Raw genomic sequence first — 16,103 nt, 5'->3', positions numbered from 1 at the left:
AGGGTTACAAATAAGAACATAAGAACGACCATACTGGATCAGACCAAAGGTCAATCTAGCCCAGTATCCTGTCTGCCGACAGTGGCCAATACCAGATGCCCAAGAGGAAGGAATCATAACAGGTAATCCTCATGTGAGCCCTCTCCTGTCAGTCACCCTCCGAGAAACAAAGGCTAGGGATACCATGCCTATCCATCCTGGCTAATAGCCACTGATGGACCTAACTTCCATGAATCTCTCTCTTTTTTTAACCTTGTTAAAATCTAGACTAGACTTTAAAATCTAGACTAGTCAGCCTGCTTAATGGCCTGTTAAAGACAATCAGCTTGCCCACTGATCCACTCCTGGAGACGTTTCAGAGATCACTGAGTCTGAATCATGAGGCATCCACTGCAAAGCATATAAGGACATGCGATCTAAGACTTGATCTTTTGCTTGTAATTTTCCATGCATTTGGCCTAAAGTATAAAAGGAGACTGTGACATCACTTCTTTGTCTTCATTCCTGCACATCTTTGCACATGATTTCTAATAAAGGAGTGCTTCAGACAATGGACTAGTGGGTCATCAATCTAATGAGTGAACTAGAGAGATTTATTACAAGATAGCAGATTTACCTTCACTGCTATGATCCTCATTTATAGACTACGATGTTACTTGAAATATATTATTCCTTTCACCATTAATAACTCTCTTATTTTTATTAATAAACCATTAGCTTTTTAATTACTAAAGCATTGTTTATAAGTGTGGTATTTGGTAAGATTTAAAGTATATATTTTGACTTGAGGGAGTGGCTGATTTTTTTATATGGTTTACAGTAATCTCTCATCATAAAGATCAGATCAAGTGGTGATAGGGGCTGGATTTTGGCTTCTTGTTAATCCACATGAAGATACAGCAGTTCATTTTTGTTGCTGACTTAATGAACTCTAATGTTATAATAACCACCAGTTTTGGGTGTGATTGCTGTGTTCTTTTTATCAGTCTGTCCTTAGTTTGGCATTTTTTCTGTTGTGACCTGCACCAAGCATGTTGGCTTACTTGACATGCGAGCCATTGATGAGGGAACTTGTCAAAGGCTTTCTGAACATTCAAGTACCCTGCATGCACTGAATCACTTTTGCCCATGTTTGTTTACTCCCTCAAATAATTCTAATAGAATTGCAGTATTTGACTACATTTTTTCAATGCTTACCTGTTTGGTATGCACTATAAAGCTCATCTTGTTTTCCAGACTATGGATTTGAAAACAGGTATCTGCATCTCCTAATTGCCACATAAAGCAACCATACTTTAGACTGATGAGCAAACCCTGCAGTGAAAAGTACAAAATGTTGAGAATACTTTCTGAACTATATTGAGAACTTTCTCCACTTTGTCTAAATAAGGTTCTGGTATCCAGTTTAAGGGTACAGCATACACAACACTGAATTCTAAATGATTACCTGCCAATATTAGGATTTCCAATACTAAGAATTTGAAGCTGAAATTCCAATATTTTAAAGAGATTTTAAACTTGACATATTGATTGTAAAGGCATACAAGATTTTACTTCAATACCAGACAAAGTAAATCACCAGCATCTAGTAATCTCCACGTGCTCTTAACTTCTATGTAAATTGCTAGTAAAAACTGCTAACCCTCACCTTGGTTTCCATATTTAAGAGATGCAGTCCTTTTACATTTACTCCAACGTACACTCTGATAACTTTATGACTGCTTGAACTCGCCTTGGTGAATACTTGTCCTGTGAAAAAAGCAGCTCCATAGGTAGGAATTTCCCAGCAGTTCTGCAAGAACATGCGTTGCAGGTGATGCATCTCTTTACTCACGCCTTCACTAGTGCTGAGACTCTAGAAATAGAAGAGCAAATAAATTACACAAGAAACTGTATTAACAATGCACATTCCTCAAATAGAGTAAAGTGGTAGCTGGTTTTCTTAAAGGGCTTTTCCTGGCAGTCATCTAAGATGTCACATCTAATGCCACTAACAGCTTAATAGCACTGTGATGGAATGCATCAGGCATTTGATGCTCCCTGCTGGAGCCCTACAACTCTTGTTAACTGCACCCAAAAATGTTCCCTTTGAGTGAGTTCAGACCTAAGAGTGTGTAGAGAGGTCGCCTTCGATTAGCTGCTAGTGGAACCAATGAGAATTGGTCCTCCAGTAACGAGAAGAGCTGGGAATCCAATAGGGCCTCGTAGGGAAGGTAAAAAGGACTGGCTTTTTTGGGTGCAGTTCTGGGTGAACAGGGAGAAAAAATGAGTAATGATCTTCCTTGTCTTAATTCAAAAGCTTGGCCTGATCAGTGACCTAACACTGACTATACCTTTTGAGTGAGTCATCAAAAGACTGATTTGTTTTACTTTGTGGAATCTGAATTCCAGATGGCCACCTGGAGTTGGCTATCAATTGACTTTGGTAAAATTAAATGATCATTCAGATAAACACATGACAACCGATCTTAATATGTCGGAATTTCAGAACTGTTTACAAAAAAGTGATGACAACATTTCTATTAGGTTTCATAAACTTAACACTCTTCTGACTTATACTTCATGCCTAAACTGAATTGACAGTGTCCCTTTAGGTACAGTTAGCTGGCTGAAACAAAATACAGGACTATGTAGCACTTTAAAGACTAACAAGATGGTTTATTAGATGATGAGCTTTCGTGGGCCAGACCCACTTCCTCAGATAAAATAGTGGAAGAAAATAGTCACAACCATATATACCAAAGGAGACAGTTAGCTGGCTGTCATCAAAATAAAAAATAAAAATAAAAACAACCACCCAGATTATGACTTCAACAACTCAATTTACTGACAAACCAACTTTTAATTTTATTATCAGAATGTTAAAAACAGCTCAGTATTAAAATATGTTTTTCAAGTTACATTATATTTTACTTGAATATAAAAAATCCACGGCCCACCGGGGTCATCTGATGGAGAATCCTGCAAGGCACGGTGAGCACGGGTGTGTACTTGGCACGGTTCACCTCCACCTCCGAAACGTGCCTCTTCTATGGTGTGAGGGAGACCCTGGCACACATCTACATCGAGTGCGCCAGGATACAGCCCCTCTTTCGGCTCCTCCAGAACCTCCTGTTGAGGTTCTGGCTGCACTTTTCCCCCCCACTTGTTAATTTACACACATCCCATCCGTGGCCCCACAAAGTCATGGGACCTCCTGGTCAATCTCCTCCTGGCTATGTCCAAATGGGCAATCTACAAAACCAGGGAGAAGAGGTTGGCCAGGGGAGGGGCCTGCGATTGTGGAGCCTATTTCCGTTGCTGCATCCGCTCACGTATCCGGGCAGAATTCTAATGGGCAGCGTCCGCTGGCTCTCTCGAGACCTTCAGGGGGCAGTGGGCGCAGTCCGGGGTTCTCTGCTTGGTATCCCCATCCGGTTCCCTCATTTTAACCCTTTGACCCTCACACCCGTACCTGTTTTTTCATTATTTGTCCCCAGTAATTAGTTGGTTTTTTCCAGGTTCTGTGGACTCTCCCTGCAGCCTGGGGGGAGGTCCTTTAGATGTGGGCGGGCTAATGCCCGCCCACCTCCCGGACACCAAATAGTTGAATATAAAAAATGGACTACTGAATCTGTAAAAAGAATGGTTCACTATCAATTTTTAGCTTTCCTACGTTTCTGGCTATATATTACTATTTTTAGAAATGCATAACAATAACAGAAAATGGAAGAAACAATAACTAACCATTTAAAATAGTGGTAGAGACCCTAACCATTTAAAGAAGGATTTCCAAAATGTTCTTACCTTGTATTCATGAAGTATTCTATTTGTCCAGTGAGGAGCCTTACTTTTTAGTTTGGTGATGGGTACTATAGATTTAAGATTTTCTTCACTGAAAGGAAAAAAGTGAAAATATTACCTAGTTTTCCTTCCATCAATGAGCAAAGTACAGGACAGAAGGCAGTATCTTCCAGTATGGCAATACTAATACCTTTAACTATTAATTATTAGCATAGATTGTCAGTCCCAATTCAAGCTGCTTTCTTGTCATCTCAGCAGCTGAAAAGAGGCAGCCAAGGTTTCCCACTGATCAAGATTAATCCTTAGGTTGTGTGCAGCTAGTTGACTCTGCAGAACAGTTACCCACTTTCTCCTAACTGTTGTTCTTTGAGGTATGTTGCCCATGTCCATTCCAATTAAATGTGCACATGTTGCGTGCACAGTTTTTGGAAAGTTTTCTCCTTAGCAGCACCCATTTGGGATGTAAAATCCCATTTAATCAGTTAACCAGTTAAATGTTATATTTAACTGGTTAACTGATTAAGTGGGATCCCCTTGGATGGAACTGGTACCCCGCCAGAGCTGCCAGATTACTGGGAGATGCTTACCCATAACTGGTTAAGAAGATGCTTACTGGGTAACTGGTTACCCATTCACATCCTGAGCATCCACTGAGTCAGTTGTGAGGCCTCCCTGGAATAGAACCTCTATATCACTCTACAACCCTGTTGACACAGGGTACGTCTAGACTACATGCCTCTGTCGCCAGAGGCATGTAGATTAGGCTACCAGACATAGGAAAATGAAGCGGCGATTTAAATAATCTCCGCTTCATTTAAATTTACATGGCTGCCGCGCTGAGCCGACAAACAGCTGATCAGCTGTTTGTCGGCTCAGCGCGGCAGCCATGTAAATTTAAATGAAGCGGAGATTATTTAAATCGCCGCTTCATTTTCCTATGTCTGGTAGCCTAATCTACATGCCTCTGGCGACAGAGGCATGTAGTCTAGACGTACCTACAGTGTTTCCTCACTTCCTTCTTGCTGGTTACTCCAACAGAGGGGAAGGTGAGTGGTTCTGAAATGAATATAAGCAAGACATCTCAAAGAACAACAGTTATGAGAAGGAAACTGTTTTTTCTTCTTCCACTGACTGTTCATATCGATTCCAGCTAGATGACTCCAAAGCCTTACCCAGACAGAGTGAGGTCAGAGTTATGGAATAGCAGATTGGCGCACTGCTCTGCCAAAACCTGCATCCTCTCTGACATACTGGACTATGTAAATGTATGTACTGAGGACTAACTCGCTGCTCTGCAGAGTTCTTATATTGGGACCTGGGCTAGGAATGCCATCACTGAGGCCAGTATCCTTGTAGAATGTGCTGTGATTGCCGGGGCTGGGATCTTTGCCAGCCCAGCACGAATGGATGCAAGATGTGATCCAGGAAGATATTCTTTACAATGATACTGGAAGAACTTTCATCTGGTCTGCCATCACTATAAATAGTTGGTTTGATTTACAGAACTAGCTTAGTGAGCTCTCTTTAGAAGGCCAGTGCCCACTGAACATCTAGAGAGTGCAGTCTCTGCTCATGGTTACTGGAATTAGGGTTAGGGTAGACAAAGGAAAGAAATATGTCTTGGCTTGTATGAAAATGTGACCCAAACTTGGGCAGAAAAGCTGGGTGAGGCCTAAACCGCAAGGATAAGATATATAAGACTGTATGGTCGATTGGATGTGAGGGCCTTCAACTCAGACACTTTCCTTGCCGAGGTAATGGCAAACAGAAAGGCTACCTTCCACAATTGATAGAGAAGGGAGCAAGTCACTAGGGGTTTGAATGAGGCCCCCATGATTTTGGAGAGGATCATGATTAGGACCCAATCAGGAATTGCCAGCCTAATCTGGAGTCCACTTGCGAAAGTGTACCACCATGGGGTTAGCAAATACAAAGCATCCAGACACTCTGCCAAGATGGCAGCAGGGTGGAAAAACAACAGAAGATGCTGCCAGATCTTGTTGTTTTAGGTGTAAGAGGTACTCTGTAATGATTAGTATAGGCATTTAGAATAGAGGTGTGTGTTGTTGCACACACCAACAAGTGAACCTTTTCCACTTATCCAGGTAAGTGGCCCTTGTGGACAGTTTCATGCTGCCAAGTAGGACTTTCCTTTTTGGTTCAGAGAACAGCAGCTCCATAGGATTTAACCATGAAGTTTCCAAGCCATGAGGTGGAGGGACTAGAGATCTGGGTGGAGAAGGAGCCCATGGTCCATAGTGAGCAGGTCATGGAGGACAGGTAATGGAACTGGGGTGTCCACAGATAGGTACACCATACTCTTGGGGTACATCTAGACTACATGGCTCCGTCAACGAAGCCATGTAAAATAGTTTACTCGGCATAGTCAATGAAACAGGGATTTAAATAATCCCTGCTTCATTAAAATAAAAATGGCTGCTGTGCAATTTCATCATTTCATTTCTAGTTAATACAACACACCTGCAGTTTACCTGGACATAGCTGAAACAGTTTAGGACTTGTTTGAAAAAAAAAAAAAAAGTCATACTAAAAACAAAATCTCAGTTTAAATACTCACTTTAGGAAACCTTGTTTGTGTTTCTTACTCTCATAATTTCCATAGACTATTTGCAGCAAAAGACTTGCCAGTGTGATCAGTTTAGCATCAGGTGAAGTATAGAAGCCTTTTAGCAAATTATATCTGGCTTCGTCAAACAGTATGAGAATAGCCAGTGGATCCTCAATCTGTTTAAAAATATAAGTTTTAAACATTTTGGTTAAACTCATTTTCCTTTTACAAATTACGTAGAACTTTTCGCTGATTCCATAGGAGACAAAGATACGATCCTGCTTAATTGAAATGTGCATTTAATTAGTCTAAAACAACCTGAGCCTGAGAAGGAGCCACAGTTTACCAATGTACATTGCCAAATAGCTACAGTAATTTGTCAGCGGTCCCCATCAGGTGCCTCCTCTGTCATCTCCAGTATCTTTTTCCCACCAGCAGCCCCACTGATCAGTGCCTCCTCTTCCTTCCCCACGCCTCCTGCCCACTGCAATCAGCTTTTTCATGGCACTCAGGAGACTCTGTGGGGGAGGGTAGGAGCAAGGGTGCAATACGCTTGGAGGAGAAGGTGGAGCCAGGAGTTGTAAAATATGAGTTTTATTCTACAATTGTCCTGTCCCATGATTAACAACAGGAATTACAGGCTTTATCTACATAAACAACGAGAAGTCCTGTGGCACCTTATAGACCAGTGGTCTCCAACCTTTTTACACCCAAGATCACTTTTTAAATGACAGACCAAGCCAAGATCTACCGCCCCGCCCCTTCCTTGAAGCCCTGCCCTCTCTATTCGCCTCCTCTCCATCACTTGCTATCCCCAATCCTTATACTGCTGCTTATTTATTTTTTTTATTATTATTCCGTAGGAAGAGGTTTTTCCAACATTTGGCGTGTGTACACTGGACCAAATGTCAGAAAAAAAAATCCTTCTTTTGGAAGCCACCTTATTCCTTGTGGAAAGAGGAATATAGGGGTGACCAAAAGAGCCTGTTTGCTCTTCCACTAAAAAAGCAGAAGAACAAACGCAACCCTGGATGCAGAAGAGTTTTTCTGGGATATCTCCAGAATCCTGAAAAACTCCTGCAGTCTAGCTGGACCCTTGCTGTGTTGAGACAGGATGTGTAGGCTCTGGGGTGGGAATGAGGGATTTGGGTGTGGGAAGGGGTGAGAGGTGCAAGCTTTGGGAGGAAATCTGGATGCAGGAGGAGGTGGAGAAGGGGACACTGGCTCGGGGAGGGGGCTCCAGGCTGGGCAGTGTTGGGATACTAAATAAGCCACAGGCTTGCGGATGTGAGGATGCAGGAATTTGGGTTGGGGTATGTGAGGGGCTGAGAGCATGAGGTTCCAGTGTTTGATAGGCTCAGATCTAGGGTCTGGGGAAGGGGGAGTGCAGGAGTGGTTGTGGCCAGATGGGGGCTTGGCCCCAATTGGGGGTTTGTTGGCCAGGCTTCATTTTTAAATAGAATACTATGTTAAACACAAAAAGTTTCTGCATTGCCTTTATTTATGAGAATGGCAGGGAACCTGCCTGTCACTGACCCATAGAAAAGTCATTTGGGAGCAGGGGACACATTACTGGGGAGGAGTGCTAGTGGGTTCTGGAGCAGGGAACAGGGTGCCAGTGGGGGCAGGGGAGAGGGGGCAGGGTGCCAGCACAGGTTTCTGCGGCAGGGGACAGGGTGCTGGGGGTGACAGGTTTCTGCAGAGGAGAGCAGGGGGACAGGTTTCTGTAGTAGGAGACAGGGTGCCAGAAGGAACTGGTTTCTGCAGCGGGGGCAGGGTGCTGGGGGACAAGTTTCTGCAAGGGGGGGCAGGTTTCTGCAGCGGGGCCGGGGGGGCTAGGGAGAGGGAACAGGGAGCCAGGAGGGCAGGGGACAAGTTTGGGGCAGAGGAGAGGGAACAAGGTTGGGGGCAGGGAGTTCCCTACATCAGCCACGGAGGGAAGCCTCCGACCCGCACTCCCTCCGGACTGAGCGCAGGGCAGCCGGGCTGGAGCAAAGAGAAGAGGCTGCCCGGCCAGCTGGCCATGGCGCTCAGCCAGGGTGCCACCAAGCTCCCCGTGGGCAGGCGCAGAGGGGAAGCCGCCCAATCAGCTGGAGCGCGGTTCAGCCTCCTCTGGGCTGAACGCCACAGCCAGCTGGCCAGGCAGCTTCTCCTCTGCGCCAGCCCATGTGGAGTGTGGTGCACCCTGGCTGAGCGCCATGGCCAGCTGGCCGGGCAGCTGCTTCTCTTCCCTCCAGCCCGGCTGCCCCGCGCTCAGCCCAGAGAGGCTGTGCCTAGCTCCAGCTGTGAAAGCCACAGTCAGCTGGCTGGGGTGTTTCAGTCCTCCTGACCTCCCAGCTCCCACCATTCCTCGCAGCTACTCACCTGTGTTGTTGCTCAGTGAGTAGCTGCTCCTTAAATGAGGAAATCTAATGTAAATGTACTGCGCAGGTGCGCAGTTCAGAGAGGGCTCAAGAGCTACTCCTAGAGCCCCTGAGATCTACCGGTAGCTCATGATCTACTGGTTGGTGACCACGGTTATAGACTAACAGATTTATTGGAGCATAAGCTTTTGTGGGCAAAGACTCACTTTGTCAGATGTATGTCAGAGGCTTGATCTAACTAACAAAGTTAACAGGACTCTTTCCTTTATCCTAAGTGGGAGTTGGATTAGGCCCTATATGCACATAGGGAGAAGATCAAATCACTTTAACTGACCATTAGAAAATATTAGCATGTATAAGAGTAACATGTTTAAATCTAAAGGTTGCAATTTCCCTCCTTCTTATTGGTTAGATGGGAAGGAGATCCCAATATGTATTCAAGTTCTAAACCAGATCAATATTTTAATTAACATATTGCCAGTGGATGACAAAGGTTTCTCTTTCTGCACCTGTATTTGATATAAGCACTTCTAATGCAGACCTTTTTTTCAATCTCCAAAGGAAGTCTCACATCCCTCCTCAGGAAAAGCTGTGGAGTTTCCCTGTGAGGATCCAAGTTTGTCAATTCAGTGAGTATTTCGGGCCAGTCCCGAACATGCTGCAATGGTTTATGATATGGCTTCAGCTGGAGGCCTGGAAAAGAACAGCTTTTTGTTTAAAATAATAAACAGGGAAATCAAGCAATACATGCACAAATTAATGCTATATTAAAATGTCTGAACTAAGAATTCACTTATCTCAAGCAAAACAATGTTTCCTTTTTAACTACCATGTATAAAGGTTGCAAAAAGGTTGCAAAAATCACAGCAGTGGCCACATCAGTAATTCAGTAAATGCATGCTTGAATTATGTTCAGCTTCTTAAAAATTAACTGAAATTCTTTTAAAAAAAAAAGTAACTTTAAAAATTGAAAGTATGTAATGAAACAAATGGGTGGACCTTAAAACTACAAATCAAGGGCTCTGGTAAGGACTGCAGGATTGGGCCAAGACACCAAATCACTTCTACAAAGCCTGTGAAACACAAATAGCTAATTCAGGGAATGGAACTACATTAACTATAAGGTTTTAATGATTGCATCAATTATTTTAAGAGAAATACAGAACCCAGAACTCAGGTCTTGAAAGGAAATTATACCTTTGGTTTGTTTTAGAAACATATTTGCCATTTTATAGACTGCAATTGTTCCAGGATAGACACTGTGCCCTTTCTGTGGTCCGTGAAGCAACATGATCCCAACATTTTGCAACCGTGCAGTTTTTCTTACTTCCCTACTACTATGGAGGCAGATCTACAGTTCTAGATCCTTATGCCAACCTGCACACAGCTGCAAGTACAGTCAGGCAACCCATATGCCTATCTTGATTTCCCTCATGATCTCCATACTGTCTTTAGCTCTTTACCACACCACTCTCACTTCTCTGGCTTCTGCACAGCTACTGCCCATTCAGAAACTTCTCCCACTACTGCCACTGATTTATCCTTCCCACATTCAAAACCCTTTACAGTTAAAAAGCATCATAACATGTCATAATAAAAAGCTAACAAGAAAACTGCTTACATGTGAAAATGCTGCTGGCACACACAAAATCAAGTTGCTAATGGTTTCAAAATTCAAGCAGCTAAGAGCATTCAAGGGTACTGCCCATCTGCTAGTGGAGTACAAGGCACAGCCTAATGTATAGATGGACAAGGGCATATTTTTATACCAGTTCCACCATATCTTTGCTCCTGCTGTGACAGACCACCTGAAAGAACTTGGGAGTGTCAAAAGACAGAAGTGTTATTCTTGTTTTAGATAACTGTCAAGCTCACCCTTCTGAAGCAGAGCTTCAGTCTGGCAATATTTTCACTGTCTTCCTGCCAGCAAAGTCACCTCATTTATTTAACCAATGGATCAGGAAATTATTCAAAACCTAAAAGTAATTTATAGAAGGGATTTTATGAGGAAGCTGCTCATCTTTGAAGGAACAATCCAAGAGTTTCAGCTAGGGTACAGCATTAAAGATGCAGTCTTCAATGTTGCATGGGCCTGATCTGCTGTCAAGACTATAACTTTAAAGAGAGCATGGAAAAAATTGTGGATGAAAGTGATACTTGTGGAGAGGTCCTCTGATGAAGAAGTTCAAGGCTTCAACATAAGACCAAAAAGAACGCTACAAGAGATACTTGATGTCAAACAGGCAACCCCACAAACCCTGTCAGTAAACTGAAAGATCATGTACATGATCAAGGATAACATACACCATATCTAAGCTAATGAAAAAAGTGTGTTTTTAAAGATTTTTTTCCAGGTGTTAAAAAAGCCACAGAATTCCCCTTCCCCAAACCCAGTACCTCAACACTCCCCAGGTTCAAAGTCTCATCTAACAACCAACTCACTATCTACCTAGTCATATCTAGTTTTTTCGGCAACTACTTCTCTGCACTACAGTGAGTAAAATTCTTATTAGTATTTTAAAGGTCTCAAGAATAGCTCAGCAATGAAGAAAATGAAGGGACAATATGTATGACAAAAGAAAGCTGGCAAATTTATTGTTTGCTCTACCAGACTTGCTCATTCCTTTTTAAATTTAGCAAGACATTTACAAAAATAAATGTAAAAATACCCAAACAAAACACGCACACACAAAAAGAAAAAAACAATAACCACAACAATTTTGGAAGTTCTCTTATTACTTACTAAGGTTCTCAGAACAAATCCAAATAGTAAAGTACTGCTGTGTTTCTTGAGATAGACGCATTCCTTCCATTATCTGCTGTACAGTAGTATTGTTTCCATGTTTCAATTCAACAGAACGATATGACCCATCCATTCGATAAATCCGTACCTTTTCATACTATGGCAAAAATATATTAAAATACCATTAAAGTAAATTAGAGACAAATTAATCATAAGTTAAAATCCTGCTTCTCTAGTGCTTTCATTTCTACACATATCAATTTTTAATTCAATTTAGCAGCATTTACATTTTGAGAAAATATATTTATCTTGGATCAGAATACTCTCTACCAATCTGTGGGGTCTCTGAGACTTATAAAGCATTTTCTCTCCTCTACGTTCTTAAGTTGTCCCCAAAGCAGAACAAAGCATAAACACCTTCAAAAATCTGGGGCTAAGCGCCTACATATACCTTGCCACACACATTCTATGATTACTACTACTGATTGACCTTGAAGTATTTATACAATTAGCTTATATTAAAACATCGTATTGTTACCTTTTCCTCCCTGCACCCTCTAATTTGTTTCACTCACCCTTTAAGTTTTATCTTTCAGTCCATAAAGTCTTTAGGGCAATGATCTTAATTTATTACATGTCCTACTACAAAGTGGCCCTCATCATACTTGAGACCTTTAGGCACTACCACTATTTTTTATTCAAAACTCTCATTAAATTCAATGGATTGTGGTACAGAACAGGTCTCACTACAGTTATGCTTTAAGCCTGCGATTAATTTTATGTATGCCGTAAAATAAATAATCCCACTGAAGTCAGTGCAACTATTCATGTGCTTCAGTATCAACCTGAACTAAGGGCTTAAAAATCTATCACCAGTTGTTTCAATGGTTTAGCTGTTTAAAAAAAGTTGCAAACATTTATTATAATAGCACTGTATTTTATCATCTCCCCTCTGCTCAGTCTTTCCCCATAAAAGAAACTTTTACGCAGAAAAGTGAATGTCTTGGAAAATTATGATGGACTGAAAATGAGGTTAGAATGGAAAACATTTTACAATCTTACTGTATAGCACTTGCTCCCACTTCTACTGTGGTAAATTCAATGATCAAACATGTAGTTTTACTATATCTTTTAGGAAAATAACACAGCAGGGCACATATCATCAAACACGTTCTTGGAATATACTAGAGACAATTTTTTACTTCAGAAAGGGGAGAAACTACGGGAGGGCGGGGGAAGAAGCTGTTCTATATTTGATTTTAACAAATAGAGACTGGCTGAGAATTTGAAAATGGAAGAAAGTGATCATGAAATGAGAGGGTTCATAATTTTAAGGAATGACAGAAGGAAGAACAGCAAAATAAAGACAAGGGATTTCCAAGAAGGCAGACTTTAGCAAACTTAAGGAGCCGATAGGTAAGATAAGAAGGCAAGACTAAGAGGAAAAACAATTGAAGACAGTTGGCAATTTTTCAAAGGGACATTAAGGGTGCAAGAACACACTGTTCCACTGCATAGAAAGATAGGAAGTATGGATCATGGGGAAAGCAGTAGACTTGGTACACCTAGACTTTAGTAAAGCTTTTGATACAGTCCTGCATCACCTTCTTATCAATAAACTAGGGAAATACAGCATAGATGGAGCTACTATAAACTTGTGGCACTGGTAACTGGTTGGTGGTTCTCAGACTAGTTATCAATGATTCACAGTCATGTTGTAAGAGCACAACAAGTGTGGTTCCAAAGGAACCAGTTTTTGGACCAGTTCTGCTGATTATCTTCATCAAAGATTTAGGTCAGTGGTTCTCCAACTGTTCTTTGGGCCCACTTCGGAAAAGCTGCTAGTGGGTCTGTGCCACTTTGTTTATCTAAAGGACAGGGTAGGCTCATTGCTCAGAGAAGGGGGAAAAACAATTATGGCCCACTTTGGTTCTGGTTTGCTTTTTCTAGCCACGGGGGACGCAGGAAGTGGTGGCAAACTGGAGCCAACGGGAGCCGCAAGACTCCGTGGCTACAGAACCTTTAGATAAGCAAAACGGAACAGACCTACTAGAGCTTTCCCAAAGAGAGCCTGTAGAACAGTTTGAGAACCACTGATACAGATAATGTCATAGAGAGTGTGCTTATAAAGTTTGCAGATGGTACCAAGCTGGGAAGGGTTGCAAGTGCTTTGGAGGATAGGGTCATAATTCAAAATTATTTGGACAAATTGGAGAAATGGTCTGAGGTAAATAGGATTAAATTCAATAAGGACAAATGCAAAGTACGCCACTTAAGGAGGAACAATCAGTTTCATACATGCAAAATGGGAAATGACTGGCTGGGAAGAAGTATTGTAGAAAGGGATCTAGGAGTCATAGGGGATCACAAGCTAAATATGAGTCAACAGCATGATACTGCTGCAAAAAAAGCAAAGATCAGTCTAGGATGCATTAACAGGAGTGTTACGAGCAAGACATGAGAAGTAATTCTTCTGCTCTACTCTGTGCTAACTGAACCTTAACTGGAGTATCGTGTCCAGTTCAGAAAAGATGTGGAGAACTGAAAAGGTCCAGAGAAGAACAACAAAAACATGAGCTATGAGGGAAAACTGAAAGAACTGGGTTTGTTTAGTTTGAAAAAAGAAAACACAGAGGGAACATGATAGCAGCTTTCAAGTACTTAAAAAGTGTGTTACAAGGAAAAGGAAAAAAAAAATTCTCCTTAACTTCTAATGATAGCACAAGAAACAATGGGCTTAAATTGTAGCAAGGGAGGTTTAGGTTGGACATTAGGAAAATCTTCCTAACAGTCAGTGTGGTTAAGTACTGGAACAAATTGCCTAGGAAAGTAGTGGAATTTCCATCATTGGAGATATTTAAGAGCAGGTTAAATAAACATCTGTCAGGGATCTGGCAAGTGCTTGGTCCTGACATGAGGACAGGGGACTGAATTTGATGACCTCTCATGGCCCCTTCCAGTTCTAGTATTCTATGATACTATGATGTATCTGATTATATTAAAAGGCAACACCACCTATTATGTTAAGAGCTTAGAACAACTGCTTTATATGGCACAATGACAGGGATCAGTTCCTTCTTCAATAAATGAAAATTTGCTTTTAAATAACATCAGCATACTGTATCAATATATAAACATTAGTATACATACAAAATGAAACTGACAGAATGCCCAGTAGAGGCAGTAGAATTTGTAGTATTTAATACTTCTACAAATCAAAGGACTACTTTTTAAAAGTGTACGTATGGTTCTACAGCCACGTACAAGGAACAAACATTCAAAGTGACATGCTTTTTCTGGTTCACACCCTGTTGACTGTCATTGCTATATATGGACCTATCACTTGCCTTGGATTTCTACTCTGTATACATTTTCTAAGACTTTAAAAAAATGACCATTAAACTGTTTAAAAAGTAAACACATACAGGTTTATTTATGGCTTCCTTTAGGAGTTTTGCTGTTTCTTCCCAATCATTTTGTTTGCTCTCTTCACAGACATTCAACGGGGATCTTCTTTGTTGATCAGTAATGTGCTACAAATATTAACAGAAATACCTGAATAAATATAGTTTTCAATCTACAATGATAAATGTTAATAAGTTTAGATAATTAAAATATCTGGGATTTTCTATAATATTTAAATCATACCTTGTTCAGAGTTCAAAAATGTGATTGTTTAAACAGTTTTAATTAATTGTACTTTTCTGTTTATTTTGTCTGTTTCCAGTAGCCTCTTCCCAGGAAAACACTAGTATAAAATGAGCAAATGTGTTTGCAGGCCAAAAGTGAGGAGTATTGGCATAGCTGTATGAAAAAACTATGACTTATTCTAGTCAGTGCTGTCAGTCATTTATCACTGAAGAACCAATTTGACTCAATTTAAAAAATATAATGTTAGCATTCTAATTTTGTATTATGGTGCATTCTGACATATACTCTACATAAGAAGTAAAATACATAGTCATAAATCTTCTGTTGTGGTGACAGTGCTGGAGAAGGGAGTTTGTAGTTCTCATACAACTTATGTATTATCAATAAATTTATATAACCAATAGCAAAAACTACTGCTCCACTAGATGGACTTATAACTTTGCTTCTATAATGTTAAAACTTCAGTCCTAGTGTGTATTTTCCACCTGTATATTATCACACTATGTACGTTTGTTATTGGACATAGTATGTACAGATTGGACCTCTCTGGTGTGGCACCCCTGAGACCCGAGCAGTCCCGAACAAGGTGTGAAAGCAGGCTCTTTGCTGGCCAGGCCTCTCGCGCGTATTGCCATTCGAGCAAAAGGTCAACTTCCCCTTGATGAAAAACCCTTACACTATGTAACAAAGATCAGCGAAGAACAGGAACAAAAACCAGACCTGAAAAGTTCATGTAAAGTTTGTGCTGACTGTGCCATGCCTGATAAGGCAGAAAAGGAAAAACTGGAAACCATCTCACCCCCTTACTCCTGTCACTTAGGCTAGTAGACCCTGTCTGTTAGCCTATCAGAAAAAGCGCGCAAAAGCTTTCTCTATAAAACATCTTCCCCTCCTGTATCAAATTGAGGAATCCTGAATAAACATTGAAAGGCAGAATACGAGCCAGGTCTGATGACTAATCACCCGAGAGCCACCTCCCGCTCACCGAACCAAA

At 41.3% G+C, this 16,103-nt stretch overlaps 1 protein-coding gene across 5 annotated transcripts in view; it reads right to left on the bottom strand.

Annotated features, from left to right (window-relative positions):
* Nucleotides 1–16,103, bottom strand: part of KRIT1 (KRIT1 ankyrin repeat containing) — a 53,638-nt gene that overhangs the window by 4,531 nt on the left and 33,004 nt on the right. For all 5 annotated transcript variants that reach the window (XM_075922382.2, XM_075922383.2, XM_075922384.2 and 2 more), the window contains 7 exons: nucleotides 14,884–14,991; nucleotides 11,459–11,615; nucleotides 9,257–9,408; nucleotides 6,362–6,528; nucleotides 3,787–3,874; nucleotides 1,649–1,855; nucleotides 1,198–1,314 (listed from right to left, as the gene is read on the bottom strand). In XM_075922382.2, the coding sequence (XP_075778497.1) occupies nucleotides 1,198–1,314; nucleotides 1,649–1,855; nucleotides 3,787–3,874; nucleotides 6,362–6,528; nucleotides 9,257–9,408; nucleotides 11,459–11,615; nucleotides 14,884–14,991 (996 nt within the window). The remainder of the gene's footprint in view (nucleotides 1–1,197; nucleotides 1,315–1,648; nucleotides 1,856–3,786; nucleotides 3,875–6,361; nucleotides 6,529–9,256; nucleotides 9,409–11,458; nucleotides 11,616–14,883; nucleotides 14,992–16,103) is intronic.

This window comes from Pelodiscus sinensis, chromosome 2 (assembly GCF_052426305.1).
Source record: "Pelodiscus sinensis isolate ZL-2025 chromosome 2, ASM5242630v1, whole genome shotgun sequence".
NCBI lineage: Eukaryota > Metazoa > Chordata > Testudines > Trionychidae > Pelodiscus > Pelodiscus sinensis.
The sequence above is the reverse complement of the archived record's forward strand: the minus strand, read 5'-3'. Positions and strand labels throughout refer to the sequence as shown.